The 17,623-nt window shown below is 39.8% G+C and overlaps 1 protein-coding gene across 6 annotated transcripts in view; it reads right to left on the bottom strand.

Annotated features, from left to right (window-relative positions):
* Positions 1-6,530: 6,530 nt before the first annotated feature.
* The window catches only part of sh3gl2a (SH3 domain containing GRB2 like 2a, endophilin A1), a 364,709-nt gene continuing 353,616 nt past the window's right edge, over positions 6,531-17,623 (bottom strand). For 2 of the 6 annotated variants that reach the window (XM_072462863.1, XM_072462862.1), the window contains 9 exons: positions 14,883-14,951; positions 14,340-14,412; positions 13,698-13,859; positions 12,668-12,801; positions 12,436-12,594; positions 11,337-11,440; positions 11,136-11,251; positions 9,312-9,323; positions 6,531-9,220 (listed from right to left, as the gene is read on the bottom strand). In XM_072462863.1, the coding sequence (XP_072318964.1) occupies positions 9,024-9,220; positions 9,312-9,323; positions 11,136-11,251; positions 11,337-11,440; positions 12,436-12,594; positions 12,668-12,801; positions 13,698-13,859; positions 14,340-14,412; positions 14,883-14,951 (1,026 nt within the window). In that variant the 3' untranslated portion in view covers positions 6,531-9,023. Of the gene's footprint in view, positions 9,221-9,311; positions 9,324-10,291; positions 10,372-11,135; positions 11,252-11,336; positions 11,441-12,435; positions 12,595-12,667; positions 12,802-13,697; positions 13,860-14,339; positions 14,413-14,882; positions 14,952-17,623 lie in introns of those variants that run through there. The other 4 variants (XM_072462865.1, XM_072462866.1, XM_072462864.1 and 1 more) reach the window with 4 other exon arrangements.

Genomic DNA, 17,623 nt, shown 5'->3' with positions numbered 1-17,623 from the left:
GTTGAGGTTTAATTATCAGGCAAATGTGAAATGTGTGAAAAATGAATGACAAAAGTGGAGATATATCACCATATACCCTCTGTTGAAAGCGAACAACGTCACTTTAATTCATTTGTAGTTTTAATCGGCTCTTTTAGCAGCATTTTCACTCCAAACACTTCATATGTCAAAACACTCACAATATTATCTTTATTTCGATATATTGCCCACCGAATTAACCACAAAAGTGCAGAAATATTACCATATACCCTCCGTTGAAAGCGCAAGACTCGGCTTTTTTAGCAGCATTTTTACTCTAAACGTTACACTTCATATGTCAAATTTTCACATATCTTCCGAACAACATTCACAATATTATCTATATTTCGATATATTGCCCTGCAAAATAACCACAAAAGTGCAGAAATATCACATTATACGTTTGTTTGTGCGATTACACTAGACGATTCTGTCTCTTTTTGCGGTCATTTTAAATTGTTTTAATTATAGACGACATATTCCCTCTCAAGAACAACAATGTTATTTCTTTTTCAACACATCTCCCACTTCTAGAACAGACCCTCACCATGATTAAAGGTGCACTATGCAACTTTTCTGAAGAGTCTGCCTGTAAAGTTCCACCATTTGGCATTACACTTCTATATAAGTGACGCTGCACACAGTAAGTCGTTTTTTTTTGTTCAATGATACAACAAGCAAATAAATACATAAATAAATAAATAAATGCAAGCCAGATGCCAAAGCGGAGGCAGGCGGACGGCATCCACCAGAAAAGTGCCCCAGTGTGCGCCTTTAAACAGCCGCACATGCCGGACAGAGCCGGTTGCGTTGGGCCCGCACACCGCCCCCGCGTCCCCACCCCCGCAGCAGGGCCGTGTGCACCGGGAGCCACCGGACCTGTCTTACTGCCTCGTTTGTCATCTCCAATCGCTGGGTCTTTGAGTGCCTCTGACAGACGGGGGTATTAAGGGCCTCTGTCTGGTGTTGAGAGCCGGGCTTTCCTGCTCAATAGAGAAACTATGTGTGAACGCCACAGGGAAACATGTAACGACACACACAGGCACACTCCCAGCAGCGCCCCGCACACCCACAAGCTTCACATTTTGAGGTTATTTTTTTACTTTATAACCGTTGAATGTGTTAATAAGTGTGTCAAACATGTATTTACGGGTCTTTATTTATTTTTTAATATTTATTTAGCTTATTTGGCCATGTGTTAATCTCAATATATCCTCCTGAACCATGAAAAGAGAGTGAAATATGCCGCTATTTATTTATTTATTTATTTATAATTTAGTATCTGCCTGTGATGGAGTGAGGAACACACAAGATTTTGACCCTGATATTCTGGATTATGTTGAAACCGATGTCCACAAGTGATATTTAACCAATTAGATTTGAATTAGTTAAAATGAGTTCAAACTTGTACTGTTTATAAAGGAGTGACACATTTTTAATAATGACATAGATTTATTTGTGTATAACATAGTAAAGGTTTGAAACATAGCCATAACATTATTAGTTTGGCTGCAAGTTGTGTCTCATCTTTTTGAAACCCGAGCCGACTGTTGGTAATGTTTATTTTGCAGATATTTATTTCTTCGACAGAGCATCGGAGTCTGTAAACGTGTAAAATAATTGACACTTTTGCCACCACAGACAACTCCTGGATGAGCGAGGGATCACATCGACACAACAAATACAATTTTTACAACAAACACTGTTAGCTCTGAACATGGGTCATTCATACTGTCATATTCATGTGCAATACTGTCATATTCATGTGCAATACATGTGCAATACTGCCATATTCATGTGCAATACTGTCATATTCATGTGCAATACATGTGCAATACTGTCATATTCATGTGCAATACCGTCATATTCGTGTGCAATACATGTGCAATACTGTCATATTCATGTGCAATACTGTCATATTCATGTGCAATACATGTGCAATACTGTCATATTCATGTGCAATACCGTCATATTCATGTGCAATACATGTGCAATACTGTCATATTCATGTGCAATACTGTCATATTCATGTGCAATACTGTCATATTCATGTGCAATACTTTGACATAATGTCAATAATCTTATTATATTCTTTGTCCATATAACAGCTGGAGTGTCATTATTTTTTATTATTATATAGCTTAAGAGCTTTCTATAAGAGTGTTTTTATAAATGTTTTATAAGTTATCTGTTTTTTATGTTTTATTTCTGTACCTACTTTGTGTTGCAACACTGGAATTTCCCAATTGTGGGACAAATAAAGGCTTATCTTATCTTATCTTTTAAACTAGTCGGCAACGATGTCTTGTGATTCTACAAATGTACACATTATTTGGCAGGACAGATGCCAGTGAAAAGGAGTGTTTTATGCTGCGTTCATGTGATCCTCATGAACTGTGCAGGAAACTGTCGGGAAAACGAACTCTGGAACTCGAGAATTTGGGTCAAAAGCTGCTGCCCGAATAAACACTTGTGAATATATCGTTAACATTTATGTTCTTTAACTAAAATGTCAGTGGTGGAAGAAGTACTCCATTTTATTACTCAGAAAAAATACTGATACATGTGCAAAATATACTCAAGTAAAAGTATAAGTAAGTAAGTAAATTTGGATTTAAAATTGTGCTGACAGTAGCAATTCAAATCAATTTCAAAATATGTCTAGAGAATATTATTTGATGTATTTTTTTTTTTGCTCAAAGCTGGGGCTTGAACTCAAAACTTTTTGGCAGGTTGTCATAAAAAACATTCTAAAATACAGTAACACCTCAAACCACAAAGTACAGAGTAAATACACTTGTAAATGTAAAACGCATCCACTGCTGAAATTAAAAGTAAAGTACAGATACCTAAACATTTTACTTAAGTACAGTACTTTAACTTTCCACGACTGCTAAACGTTATTACATTTAGGGATTTACAGTCATATGTCCATTTCATAAGAACAAGATATGGATGAGTTTGAAAACAAGGCATGTAAAGCTTTTGAGGAGGCCAATGAGCTAAAAGCACATGAAATAAGTTTGAACTCTGACCTTTCATCTGGGAAACCCGAGGTCTTTTATTTTCTGGCTTTTGAGTTGTGTTGATGTTTTTATTGGGCCTTCCCCCTCTTCAGAACACTGTTCTGTCAAGGAAACAAAAATACCCTAAATAAACACAGTTACTGTTGGCTCAGGTTTCAAACAACTGAAACATAACAACAGCCAAACTCAACATTCATCACACTTTTGATGTGAAAAGAAACAGTACAATAAATAAATAAATATAGGACAAAAGCTAGAATTGATGTAAGCATTTTTTACTGTGAATATTCCAACATGGCAATGACTTAACCACACTTTATTTGTACACAATCTTTCAACTGAACAAATAAGCGATTAATTTTGGCGGCAGGAAATATTTTTTTATTCAGTTATCATGCGGTTTACTTATGGTTGACACTGAAGCTTTTAAGTCAATATTGTGAAGGTTTTGTGATGTGTGACTTGTAACTTGTATTGTTTTGTGTTGCATTGAATCACCAAGACAAGTTCCTATGTTTGTGAATGTTGTTCATTGACAATGGCAATGATTCTCACTTGTAATAAATAACTTAACATGGCCTGTTTTTTGTATTAAATACATCTAACTATATTTTTTTCTGATGGTGTATGAACAATAATTTAAAAAAAACATTGTGTGACTCTAAATTGGCCCTAGTGAATGAATGTGAGAGTGAACTGTCTGTCATGTCTATGTCTCTGTGTTGGCCCTGCGACGAGTTGGCCACTGTCCAGGATGTACCCCGCCTAAGGCCCGAAGTCACTGGGATAGGCTCCAGTCACCTGCGACCCCGAAAGGGAACAAGCAGTAGAGAATGGATGGATGGATAATTAAAATAATCTTCCTTTATGAATCTTAAGCAAAAGCGTCTGAAATACACATGCACAATAATATAGAACAGAAACATGGCCATTATCATCACAGCTCTCCATGACGTCACTTGCACGGGTATTTCCCCTCTAATGCAGCCCGTGGGCAGCACACACGTCACAGACTGTGGGAGGTAGATTGCCATTGTTGGGTGTAAACGCTGTAACTGCTGCGGCCGCTGCGGGACACGCTGCGGTCTGGAGCCGGGACCGTGCGCGCTGCCGCTCATGCATCTCGAGCTTGTGGCTGATTCAAACGTCAGTGTGATGGAGTGGCTCCGCGCCGGCTGCCAGCTCTGAGCCTGCCGTGACTGGCCACACAACCGCAGCCGCGTCTTGCCCTCCGTTCACACGCAAGCTCCTGCAGAGGACGGCCTTTCTGAATCAACTGGTGACTTCTGATGTGATGCGCTGTATGTAAAGGACGAGCATGTTTGTGGTCTGTGTCTGAGCGGACCACCCACACGGAGCCGGGGTCTTAGGAATGCTTTTTAGAGGATTCCCCCCCTGATGCTGATGCACGTGTCACTGTTACATTAGCTGAAGAGGGGCTTGTGTGTCTTCTCCCGGTGTGACGGACCACCAGGGGACAAGAATCAGTCTAAGGGAAAAAAGTAGAACACAGAAATCATTGGGATGTTTAACTGTTCATAACTGTATTAGGCTGTGAATATAAACTTTTCCAATGTTGTCACCTACAGCTATTTCAAGGCCGTTTCCCCTTTGTCAGTGTGATCATAAATAAGGTGAGACGCTGCAGGTGAAGATGAATTTATAGACATCTATTCTTGAACTTATGATGTAACGTTTTCATAAAAGAATACAAATAAATAATGTGCAAAAAATGATATTGTGTATTTCAGTAAACTTGTGCTAATTGAAATTCTTCAGAACGATCTGTAAAAATCGTGTTTTTCTTAGAGTGCTACTTTAAGGCCTGATCTTTATGTTTCTGTGGGAGTAAAATGCATTTCCAGGAAGGAAACGGCCTTTGAGGTTACAATGTCCCACACAAGTCTATGGATGAGAGTTGATGAAATGAAATAGGGTTTACATACATTTGAAGTTTCCACATAACAGCTTATACGTTGTTCATGTCATTTCTGAGTAGCTCCAAGTAATAAGAAGCCTGGATCTTTTTAATCCATCACACGTTCATAATATCACATTTAGTAGAGCCTATAATACTGTCAATTGAATGCAGATTAGCTCGGGACCTGTACATAATTACCTCGTGATACATGGGCACAGTGCAAATAGACGAGTGTGTGCAAAGGAGAGAGACACAAAGTAAAGAGAATTTTTCTGTTCTTAATTATGCTTCTCAGGGATGAACTCGTCTCTTTAAACCCGGTTATAAAAGGCGTTTTAACAACGGGCCCAATCAAAGCAGTGTATGCTTTTAGGCACACTTAGGATATTTTTTGGCTGGATTAATGTTTCCCTAGCTTTTATATAATATGGTCTAAAATAACACACGTAAAACATAAAAAGTAATGAAAAGCATAAATAAAATCAGTCGGTCAGCAACAGCGCTGCTCTGGGGCGCACTGTGCACCTCTTGCCAGCAGAGGGCGCTGACGGTAACACAGAGGGATTTATTCTGCTCATTTAAGCTCTTATGTTAGATAATAACTGCAATAACATATGATTTTCAGTTTTAGAAAGAGATTGGAATAGCATTAGATTAGAGATTGGAATAGCCACCATGTGTATTACAACCCCAGAAAGCCTGTACCAACAAAATGCATTGATTTCTTAGTAAATACATAAATATAAATGACTGTGTTTTCTATGTACAGTAATTCAGGGATTGTATTTAATCCACGTGGCACTAATGAAATAGTCTGACATGCTCTAAACAAGTGAGATGAGCCTAAATGACTTAAAGAATGTAGGCAAAGGGTGCATTCACACTTGTACATTTATCGCATCACAATTGGGACCAGGACTTAACCCCAAACTAAACTTGGACGAGACCAGAACTAAACGAGGGCTAGAACAAGACCAACCAAAGTCCACATCAGGACTAAAATGGGCTCAATGAAGGACCAAATAATGAATATGGGTGGGACTAGTGCTAATTGTATCCTTTATTTAGAGGAAAATCTAGTCATATTTTTGTCCTTTTTTGTGTTTCTCAGTATTTAGAATATTGTTATGAATTGTTTAATCAAATTTTAGACTTGGTTCAGCTCGGCTTTATACCTGCTACAGTCTGGTTTTACTTATTAAGTCAGATATTCTCGTAGGTGGTATTGTTCATTTTTAACATGTCATTATTTTATATTTATTATAGAACATCTTAATATTTTTTCTGAATTTGGACTATGCAGTCAGTTTCATGAAGGCCTACACATTTTAACAGCTTTATTTACAATGTTGGCACACCAAAAACAAATATAGAAGAAAATATGGAGCTTTGAAACAACCCTAAAAGACAGCTAACATCATTATCTATCAGTGTTTGTGTTGTGTTCATCGATCAAGAAGTCGTTTCATCGCTTTTCAGACTTTTTAACATGTAGCGCACAATAAAAACTCACGTCACGTCTTATGGCTTATGTAATCATGGTCAAAAGAAAACAGCAAAGGATCTCTATTGTTAGAACCATTTCCTGATATTTATTTGAATAAATTACATTGACTTATCACATTTGATTCTTTACATCAAGCATACAGTCTGAGAAAACCAGTGCGAGAATTCAACAAAAACATGAAACAAAACAAGAACAACCGAAAGACAGTCATGTGCAGCACAGAGACCCCTCCTTTCACATTGCTTCTGGATAATACTGTCTATATATACATCTAATATATGTGACTACTCATATGTAACACTTACAAAAATAAGATACGTTACTGCAGATGCGCGACTATAAACACAGGGTGAAAACAAACACAGAAAAGCTGTACAGTCCTCATTGAGGGCAAAGATACACACAATTGTTTAACAAAAAAAGAAGTTTATTATGAGAAAAATGGAAGGGATTGTACCGCTTCGTTTAAAAAAAACAAAACAAAAACATAACCTTTTACCATACTGATATTATTACCTCTGCATCGAGTTGTGCTTCCATTAAAAACTATTATTGGTTGGTAGTAGACTGAGCTTATTGACCTCATTGGTAGAGGTTTTCTGCATATATACTGTAGGAAGTAACACTATGCAACCCCAGAGAAACAGCCAGACCCCAATACACTCAACATTGTCACGTGACGCTGAAGCATAGACTGCGATGTCATATTTTTCATTTTTATGTTTTTTTGTCTTAGCAGTAAACAATGCACAGATAATCACACAGAGGCCGCCATCGCCACCGTCATGCCGTCCTCGGGAAAACTACGAGAAATAAACGATAATCAACAGCCAGTCTTGAACATGCTATAACATTACCTGGCACCACTTTACAATAGCTACATCGATTAGTCTTAATAAAGCAAAAACAAAGACTTCATTCTCAACGAACAAATTGTTTATTCCAATTTTTCAATCTTTAATCATCATTCGTTTCCCGCATGTTCGAGTGAATCCTGTATTGTCCTGCAACTGAGGCTCGAGTGCACCGGAAAAAAAATACACAAAAATAAACAAATCACGTTTTCACCTACCCCTATCCCCTACCCCCTATCCCCGCCCACATCCCCGTGCTCAGTTGTGATTATTTCTAAAAGTAGGAGTTCTTAAATGTCACGTAGCCGCTTCGCAAAAGACATGCAAATCCGCTGTGTGTTAGCGTCACTACGAAGAGGCTTGTCGGTTTCCGGAGTTTCGAACAGGAAGTCGCCGGATCCGTTTTGATTTCAAAGCAGTTTCAGATCAATATTGTGGTTTTACGATGAATACAATGTCAAATGATGATCTATTTATGTCAGTTCACAAAGTACCTGAACAAAAAAAGAGAATAATACGTCCCCTTTAAAAATAATTCAGGCTTTGTAACGACTTAAGTGTTAATAAACGACTTGCTCACTATGATTTAAGTCTTTGCTCATGCTACATTAAGGCAGTTATAAGTGTAGTTACTATAAAGCGGTACCCGTTATCTTTTAAAGCATGAAATGGTCGGCTGGATTTTACTGGTGAGTCGCGTTTCGCAAACATTCTTCTCTCAGGACCGCATGGCCGTAGCAATAAACCTCAATACATCATCTCTGACCATCCCCACGCGATGCGGCCCACGAGCGCACACTTGGACACACGACGCCCTCTTCGACGCGATCGGGGCGGTAAACGGCAGCTTTTTACAAAAAAATAGTTCCAAGAGTAAATTGCATTGTTAATTTGTAAAACATTTCCACTCTTGTTCCCGACATTGACCGTTGGCGTGCTCGTCGCGGGCTACATTTAATTCCGTAATCACAGCTAAAGCTACAAAATGCTAACCAGGCTAGTGGGGATCGTGGCCGGTAGCGCCAAAAACGTCATCACCACATACATGTATTTTGAAGTCGCAGATAAACAGGTTTAAACTTGCACCGTTACGTGGATAAAACTCGAATTCGTTGCAAACCACTTCACTAATCACTGGCCCAGATATGTAATACATTATTATTATTATTATTTTGAGATTACACCCCGGGTCAATACGCCAATACGAGGCTCGCCGCAGCAGACGTTTGCGCGCAACTTTGGTATTTACAAGTGTTTCAACGGCTGAAAGGAAAGTGAGAGTGAAGTTTGCCATCAAGTGAAATGACGATAAAAATCTCATGCTTATGCGGTCAGAGAAACACATGGACTGACGTGTTAGTGTGTGTGAGAGAAGTCGTCTATCTAAAAAGGTTTTCCACAAAGTACAGTGCGTTTGTTAAACTCATGAAACCGAGACAGAAGCGTATGACGACTACAGAAGCCCGTCCTGTAGAGACCGCGGGGGCTAAGCGACAACAACACGTTTTTCTTTGTCAAAATGTTTTACAGCTCAATTGCTTTTGGTTTTTCGTCTCCCCCGTTTCTCATCCGGCCTCGCTGCAGGTTGGGACTCCGTTCTAAAGAGGAGCGACGGGGGTTTGAAAGGAATGTTACGGTAAGAAGGTGAGTGGGGTTTACAGGAGAGAGGAGATGCTCGGAGCCGGGAGCCGCCAGCCTTAGTTGGGCAGAGGCACCAGGACGTCCACGTAGTTGTTGGGGAAGAAGCCCGAGTTGCCGTGCAGCATTCCCTCTAGCCAGTTATCGTCGATCTTGTTGGTCAGGGTGATGAGGTCGCCCTCCTTGAAGCCTAGCTCCCCCTCGTTCTCCGGGTCGAAGTCGTAGAGGGCGCGGCAGCACGGCTGGTCCAGGGGCGCTGCGCAGAAAGTCGCGTTTAGAACGTAGGCAAAGTGCGATCGGTCTATTGTGCCGTGCATGCAGTACGAGACCACAGTTAAGCAGCTCACCTGGTGACCGCGCTACAATGGGGAAAGAAGCGGCAGACGCAAGCGATGCAAAGAGAGGGACACAAGAGATCGTGAGCACAAAGCAGAAGCAAAGGGTATTGCAAAAAAGTAGAAAAACGGAAGACAAAACGGTTAGATTGAACATTTTCAACCCAGTCTGCAAATGTGGCGATATTCTGTGACAGTATAGTCTGCGTTTACAGTAGTTGTACAATACACACAGGCTTGATTCCACTAATACAAACCACATATCACTGATTTACTTTGGTGACACACGGATAAGTCGTTTGTCTGCTCTCACGCGGTCAACCAGAGATTATATTAAACATCCATGACAGACATAGCAAAGACTAAACTAGCACATGGCTTTGTACTGCACTGAGTATTGTAGCGTGGACATAGACTAGGCTGAAAATACATGGCAAACAGCACTGCGAAACCAAAAAACACTTGCACCACAGTGGATTAAGAGTAAGTAAATGAGAGCGATCGAGACGTGGCATCTCGTCCCGTGTCGCTCTAGCTCACCTGGGGATCTTGCTGCGACGGGGAGAGGAGAAACAACACATTAGACATTTAGGAACATTCTCAGCACTTCTGTCGGGGGACGGGACGGACGCAAAAAACAAAAAAGCACGAGACGGTGACTCAAAATGGGCGGAGAAATGAAATGGGAACTTGGTAAAAGAAAAGTCGATGTCAGACGATTATTAAGAACACAATTAAGAAACGGAAACGGCAAAAACGCGACACTAAAATGTAAATCGTCTTTGCGTTTCCTGTTCAGACGGTGGCCGCTTTTTGCCATTTCCGTTCGGGGAGAAATGGCCAGTCCGAACATATGAATGAGAGGAAATGGAGAAATGGTGCGGGGCAGAAGAGATTATGTGCTTCTGGAGTCACTTAGCCTCACCTGGGGACCTTGCTGCAAAGGCGAAAAGAACATGGGAATGGGGGAAAGAGAGTGGGAGGTCAGTTAAGGTCATGAATGCAGATTATGGGACGGATGTTGGAATGGAGAAACAGGATGTATGACCCATCTCACCTGGAGACCGGGCACCTGCCAAACCAACAGATAAAGGAGAGAGCGCAGAGGGGCTTGTTAGTTTGGTGCTTTTTTTCATTTTATTTTCAAACACACAAGAATAGGAGGAGGCGATACAGGGTAAGGACGTATAAACAATAATCGAGACTAAGATTAAGTGGTTTTAATTCAATCTATAGTTATAAAGTACGTCAAAATATAAAGTACTGTTTTTTTTTTTAATCTGACAGACAGTTCAATTTGATAAAGCTGGTAACAAATTTGAAAAACAGTATCTCGTTAAACGAGATTTCCAGCAGTCTCAGAAATAATTGTGAACAATTGTTAATCAATTTCCCCCCCACAATAATCGTAAAACTAAAATTTGACATTGTGACATCCCTAATGGACACTTATAAAATAATAAAATAAAAAGTATATTATTTATTTTAAATAAATAAAATAAATAAAATAAAATAAAATACAATAAAATAAAATAAATATTTTATTTATTTTATTTATTTTATTTATTTTATTTATTTTATTTATTTTATTTATTTTATTTATTTTATTTATTTTATTTATTTTATTTTGATATTTCAATATTTTTACTATTGTAGCTTTACATCTTAAACACACACATAATATCAAACCAATAAATAAATAAATAACAATTTAGCAAAAAATACATACTTTTTTAAAATGAATTTATGTTTTTACAGTAAATCAAACAAATTAAATATTTCATTAATTCCTTGAAAATATTTTGGACAAAGAAACCCAAACCAAAACCATCTCACCTGGAGAGCGAGCGCCGCCGATTCCCCCGTTGTGGTTCTCACTAATGACTAAGTCCAGGGAGGTGCGGGGTTTGGGCAGGAACTCTTTCCTGGGTTTGTTGGAAGTGTCTCTTATCCTGCAGCGACGGACAAACCAGTGTTATTCACATCATCAGCACCAGACTACGAGACTCAGGACGGGAAGAGGCGTGAATACTGCACCGTTCATCGATCTTGCCCTGCAGCTGTTGCAGGATCTCAGCTGCACGACTGTGGTACTGCACCTGAGCGTGGACCAGGGCCGCCAGCTGGCTCACCTGCTCGATCTGCACACAGCAAGCCACAACAGGACGTGGGTTCAAGTCCCGGAGGCGGCCAGTACAATACATTTCTATTTCATTAACCTTTATTTAAGTGCTGATGTGGAAAGTAAAAAAAGCACTGTATTTAAGTAAAGTACAGACGTCTAAAAAAACAAAGCCGTCATTTTTGCAGTGGATATATTGTACTACATCGGAGAGCAGGTATCTGTACATTATAATTATTTGGATTGAAAAGTAGTACTTTTTCCTGGTTTGGGAAGTCGTTTTTAGCACGTTCATGGTGACGTTCTGCATAAAAGTTTTGAGTTCAAGTCTCAACTACGAGCAAAAAAAATATATACATATAAAACTCACTGGAAAAATTGAGAAATGTATTTGAATTGCGACTGACCGATCAAATTCTTCATCAAAATCACCACAATTAACAGTTTTCTACATCTGTGTGAAATAGTTTTGCTCTCAAAGTACATTTTTAAACCGGAACTTCCAAAATTCACTTTTTGTACGTGCTACTTATACTTGGACTTCAGTGTGTTGTTTTTGCACACATATCTGTACTTATACCCAAACAGAAGTGGAAGAAGTACTACAGCATTTAACCAACCCAAGTCTACATCGGGTCTAATATGTGTCAGATACTTCTACATTTCTTCTTAAAGTTCATTTTTAAACTTTAAAAATGTACTTCAGTAGATTTTTGTACATGCTCCTTATTCTTTTACTTCAGTAATTTGTCTAATATGTGTAAAATACTTCTACTTTTCCTCTTAAAGTACATTTTTAAACTTCAGAAATGGACTTCAGTAGATTTTTGTACGTGCTCCTTATACTTTTACTTCAGTATGTTGTTTTTGCACACACATCTGTACTTTTACTCAAACACTGGTGGAAGAAGTACTACATTCTGTCAAGTGCCGCTGAGAGTCAAGCGGCTCGAGCGCTAACCACTCTGCCGCCGTGGCAACCGCAGCGGACGACAACAAGCCCGCTCTGCTTACGTCGCTCTCCAGAAGGTTGAACATGCTCTGCTCGGCGATCTCCTTGGAGTCGTCGAACTTCTCGAGCGCGGCTTTGATCTCGTCCTCCGTCACTTTGCCCTGGCGCTTCTTCTTGTAATCGAAGTCCAAGCGGCGGCCCTCCATCTTCTTCAGGTGGTGCTGCAAAGCGGGAGCGGCGGCGATTAAATACGTCTGATGGCGAGACCGAACACACCGCGGCCATAATGCGCACCTGGATTTCTTTGAGGTCCTTTTCGTGGAGGTTCTGCATTGGATCAATGAAGTTCTGCTTCACCTCCATGTCCAGGGCGTCCTTCACCTCCGCCAGCTCGCGCATGGCTTCTCCCACTTCCACCAGCGCCTGGCCTGGTACACACAGTCCACAGCACGGTCATTTAGCAGCATGTGTATCGAGTACTACAGATTACAGACATTACTACAGACATTACTACAGACAAAACAGATTTCACTAAAGTCCAAATTAGAAGCTGTAACACTACAGTTCCTTCAGTTCAGTTCACATTTAATTGCCATAAGTACTTCTCTTCCAGTCTAAAAACATGTAATACTATTTATTTAAAGCATATACCCTACAAAATACAATACGATGTCCAATATATGTGACAAACAAGGTAAATGGGTAGAGCATGTATCCATCATATTCTTGAAAAGTCAATATTGAAGTCTATAACATCTTTATCATTGTGAGAATGATTCAATACCTGAGCCTCTTTTTTGTTCTTTTTAAACATTATTTCCAATCTTTCCATTTTAAACACAACAGAAAACAAACAAACAAACAAACAAACAAACAAACAAACAAACAAACAAACAAACAAACACAGAGCATGGCACACAGAGAGAACAAATCAGACAATAGCGGCACAAGACATCCAAAAAAGTCCCACATTTACTGTATGTCCATATGTCCTATTGAGTCCAAAGTCTGTCAAGTGCATTTTCAAATTGAGTCTGGAGGTCATTGCTTTTCCATTTGAGTTATAATGCGTGTTCAGTCCTTGGCTGAATGCTTCTCAATTTCACAAATTGTCTAGTAATTTCATTCAGTCAAAAAAAAACAAAAAAAAAAACACTGTCAATAGTCAATTGTTGAAAAAACACTGAAAAACACATTTTTGACCTATAAAGGAGTAGATTTGTTATTTGTGTTTGAATGACATAACTAAGAGTCGTACATATTGAAGCTTAAAACTCTATTCATGCTTTTTTTGGTGATAGTTTGTTGTGTGTGAACAGCTCACCAAAGTTGGAGAGCTCACCAAAGGTGGAGTCATCACCCAGCTCGCGTCCAAACTTCTGCATGGACTCCCCCAGGATGGCCTCCGTCTGCGTGTAGCCCGGGCCCTTCTCCTGACCACGCATACGGGACATAGAGTTCATCATGCTCATCTTGGCTCGAGTGGCTGTTGTCAGGATTCACAAGGGCAGAACACTTTAGGTCTGAGCAATGTACCACCAGATATTATATGTAAGTTCAGGGCTGGCGTGGGAGAATCGAGTGGCGCGTTCACATTTTGTCCTGGTTTGGGACAATTTGGAGTCCTAGTTTAGACGTGATTTAATCCTGCTTTTCCTGTTTTAGTCCTGAGTTAAGTCCCTAAACCTCAGAACTCAACCTGGACTAGAACAGGACCAAACCAAGTCTACATCAGGTCTAAAGTGTGCTCGAGTGTGCAGTAGATTGTATAATACACTTCCACACAGAGATCATGTGTGTGAGACGATGCACCTTGTCAATGTAAACAGCTTTTTTCAGTATGGATTGTGTGTTTAATAATGTGAAAAAAACCTGATGTATCTTTATACCGATGCCACTTTAACACTGTGTTGGATTAATCACCTTTTCGACAGATGCATATGGCAGTTCTTTGCCTTTTGTGTACCTGGATTGGGCTGCAGATACTCCGTAGTCTTGGTCATGATGTCCAACACTGCCCGAGCTGTAGTATCCACTCTCTGTTCAGGACAACAGAGAAAACATAAAATACAAATCCTTCAGAAATGGGGAGAGACACGCAAAGAGCCCCACAAAGGATGAAAATAAACAGACAGATATTATCCACATAGTGAAAGAGCACGATATGTTATTCTCAGATTTTGATCAGGAACAAACAATGTGAAGAAAACCTATGATTTTATGTTAAGCCAGGCTGGTTTTGTGAAGTGACATTTGGGTTAAAACATCTTTATTTGAACTGTAATATGTCGGCCTGATCTGAACGCAATGACAAAAGTCTGTGCACTGTCTGAATGATAAAGTAAAGTAGTGTAAATGTGACATAAAACAACTCATTTAACGTGGTTTTGAATGTTTTTTAAAGGCCACTTGCACGTAAATGATTAGTCACTGCACAAATAGGTGAATCATTTGTACTTTACCCCTTATGATCATTTGAATGTAGCTTTAGCAGTATTTAAATTCTCACCTTTTCCATTTCCGTGAAGTCCACATCGAGCTTCGTTCCTTCAGCGCCACCCACTTTCTCACTCACTTTCTGCAAACAGACAAACAGAACCGCATGCATCAAGAAAAGTGAGCTCTACATTTGTGCAAATCAACGCATTTTATTAGATCCAAGCCTAAAACTAAACTGTGGCAGGTGATTGAATACTAAGATAACAAGCTTACAATGCATGAATAAACCATGACCCGCACAACACAGTTTGAGAACCAACACTCGAGTCAAAGGTCAGTTCGCATCAATGCACGCCTTAGATTAGAACAACGAGAAGAAGACGACACATGTTTAAAGTGATGGAGCCGATTAGTATTGAACCAAGTATGTGCTAAATATCAGCAACATCCAAGAGGAATCCACTGGCTTAATGGATTGGACGGATGTTTATTGGATTTATCGACTGGTCACAGCCTCTTTATTCCTCCTGATTTACTGGACATATTGCTTGGCTTTTTAATTATTCATACATGCAGAGAGTGATTCAGACTCAAGTGACACGCAGAGCTTAGGGACAGAAAGGTCAGCCACACTTGAGTTAGCACCCTCTGGTTTACCGTAAGTTACCCACTGGAATGCTATGCAATGTTGTGGGTGGTACAAACCCCATGCGTCTATATGGGTGATCTTTTTTTAATTTATGGTCTTTAGCCTATAGAGTTGTGGAAAAAAATTGAAGCTGAAGTACTTGATTTGTCATTAAATCTATCTGACTTCTATCACCCTTTGGCACATTGCTTAAAAACGAATGCATGAGAATATTTGCAATTAAATTCATATTGTACGGTTTGAGAATATCTTTTTCCAGACAGAAACGTGCAAAACTGGGGTGGACTAGTATTTTCATAAAGGAGCTGACGTATTAAACACATTAAGCCCCCCATGGTGTCATCGATATCGTGCAAAAACCCATCTTTTGTGCATCTCTCTTTATTAAGTTTGAATAGATCCTTTGAAAGTTTGTGAACAAAAACATTCTACATTTGAGAGTGGAGGCATAAGTAAAGTGGAACATGACGTAATCTCAAAAGACAAACTAGGATTAACCTCATAATATCACGACATATGAAATATTTAGATGATTTTGGCAAATGAAACCCACAGATACACGTGAGCGGTACCAGGGCCTGGTTTAACTCAGAGTAATCTAAAATTGCATGAACTCCATTACAAAATAGTTAAACGCCAATTAAAAACAACATATAATTCCTTCTGTCGTCTAACGTCGTATAGGAAAAAAAACGACAGCACCAACAACGCAGTTTATTAAATATTACTAAGCACATGAAGACACGTTCTGCGGTAATTGTTCTCATTCCATTGCTCGTTAATGTATGCACATGCACGACTATCTCCGCCTCTAACCAAACGCACAGGCAGATGGAGAGTCCCCGATGCAAAAATCAACAGAAGGCCGTCTCCTGGCTCGTGGCCTTATCCAACGGCAAAGTCAAAGTCATCGCTCACACGGGCACACAGGCCGTCCGTCACCGTCGGACGCCGCCGTGGCAGAGTTCTCCTCCTGAACAGAGAACCAGGCGCCACGATGGACCCCTCCCTGCTCCGCTACAGGAGGAGGAGGCTGTCGGAGGCTCAGATGCCCCGTCTCCTTCTTTCTGTGCTTCTCTTTCCTTCTAGAATTGACTCCTTACATGTCGTTTCAGGGGAGTGGACTTAACCAAATGAACTGTTCCTAAAAATAACTCTAACAATACCCTTAAGGCAAATGAATTCTGCATTTTAATACGTACACAGCTTTGTGCATTGGAAGAGTGGTTTCTGTTGCTTGAATTGATCTTCCAACCGTTTCGAATGTCAAGGCCGTGTTCGTAAATAAACAACCAGTCACTGCTCGGCTCTACGCTGTAATGCAACTGTGGGCCTCGAGGGGGCAGCGGTCTGACACAATAAGACCAGACAGGAGCCCAAGGCAGAGGAAGAGTGTGGTTTTTTTTAAGGCAACGTCACAATGGCTTAAAATGTCGCTCAGGCTACACATCTCTGCGGGGCCGATTTATGAAATATCGTAGGACGTGTAAGTGAGGAATAAAGAACACGTGTGTGTGTGGGGTGGGGGGGGTTACTTATGCAGCGTAAACATGCTCTAGGAGTCGAGTCTTTCCTGATCCTACTTCTAAAAGATAAAGATTCTGACTCACAGCCGCAAAAAGCATGAACACTGTGTGCATTTAAAGGGACACCACTACATTTAAGCTTTTTTTTAGGAAATAGTTCAATCTAACAATGGTTGTAGCAGTCGTCTATTCAGTGTACATTGATGCTTTTTAAATACATTGGCAATCAAATAAAAAGTTGAAATATGGTGACTGAAGGCTAGATAGAGAGTATTTAGTGTAAATCAGGTATAGAGATTTTTAATGTATTTTAGAGTCTGTATAGTATAATAATTATGATGATCAAAATGCAACAACTATACGTTTTATAATTAGTTTAGTCGTTACTTCATGGGTTTAACCTTGCTGCGAGGTATTGGAGGTATTGTCATAGTTCTAGGCTCGACTTTCAGAGTATGAGGACGTAAATTACAAATGAATGCAATGAAATAGATGAGCAGGAGGCAGAGCTAACGAAAGTAAAATTGTGATTTTGCATATTTCTACAGAACTATAATTCTGTGCTCTGGTCACGATCACACAAAGGGTTTTAATCTTTTTAATGTTACTTTTTATTCAATTTGTTTACTATTATTC

The sequence above is a fragment of the Eucyclogobius newberryi genome, unplaced genomic scaffold (assembly GCF_026437365.1).
Source record: "Eucyclogobius newberryi isolate DKJ021-1_F unplaced genomic scaffold, fEucNew1.0.hap1 SCAF_4, whole genome shotgun sequence".
In the NCBI taxonomy this organism is placed as follows: Eukaryota; Metazoa; Chordata; class Actinopteri; order Gobiiformes; family Gobiidae; genus Eucyclogobius; species Eucyclogobius newberryi.
This window is presented reverse-complemented; position numbering and strand designations above follow the sequence as displayed.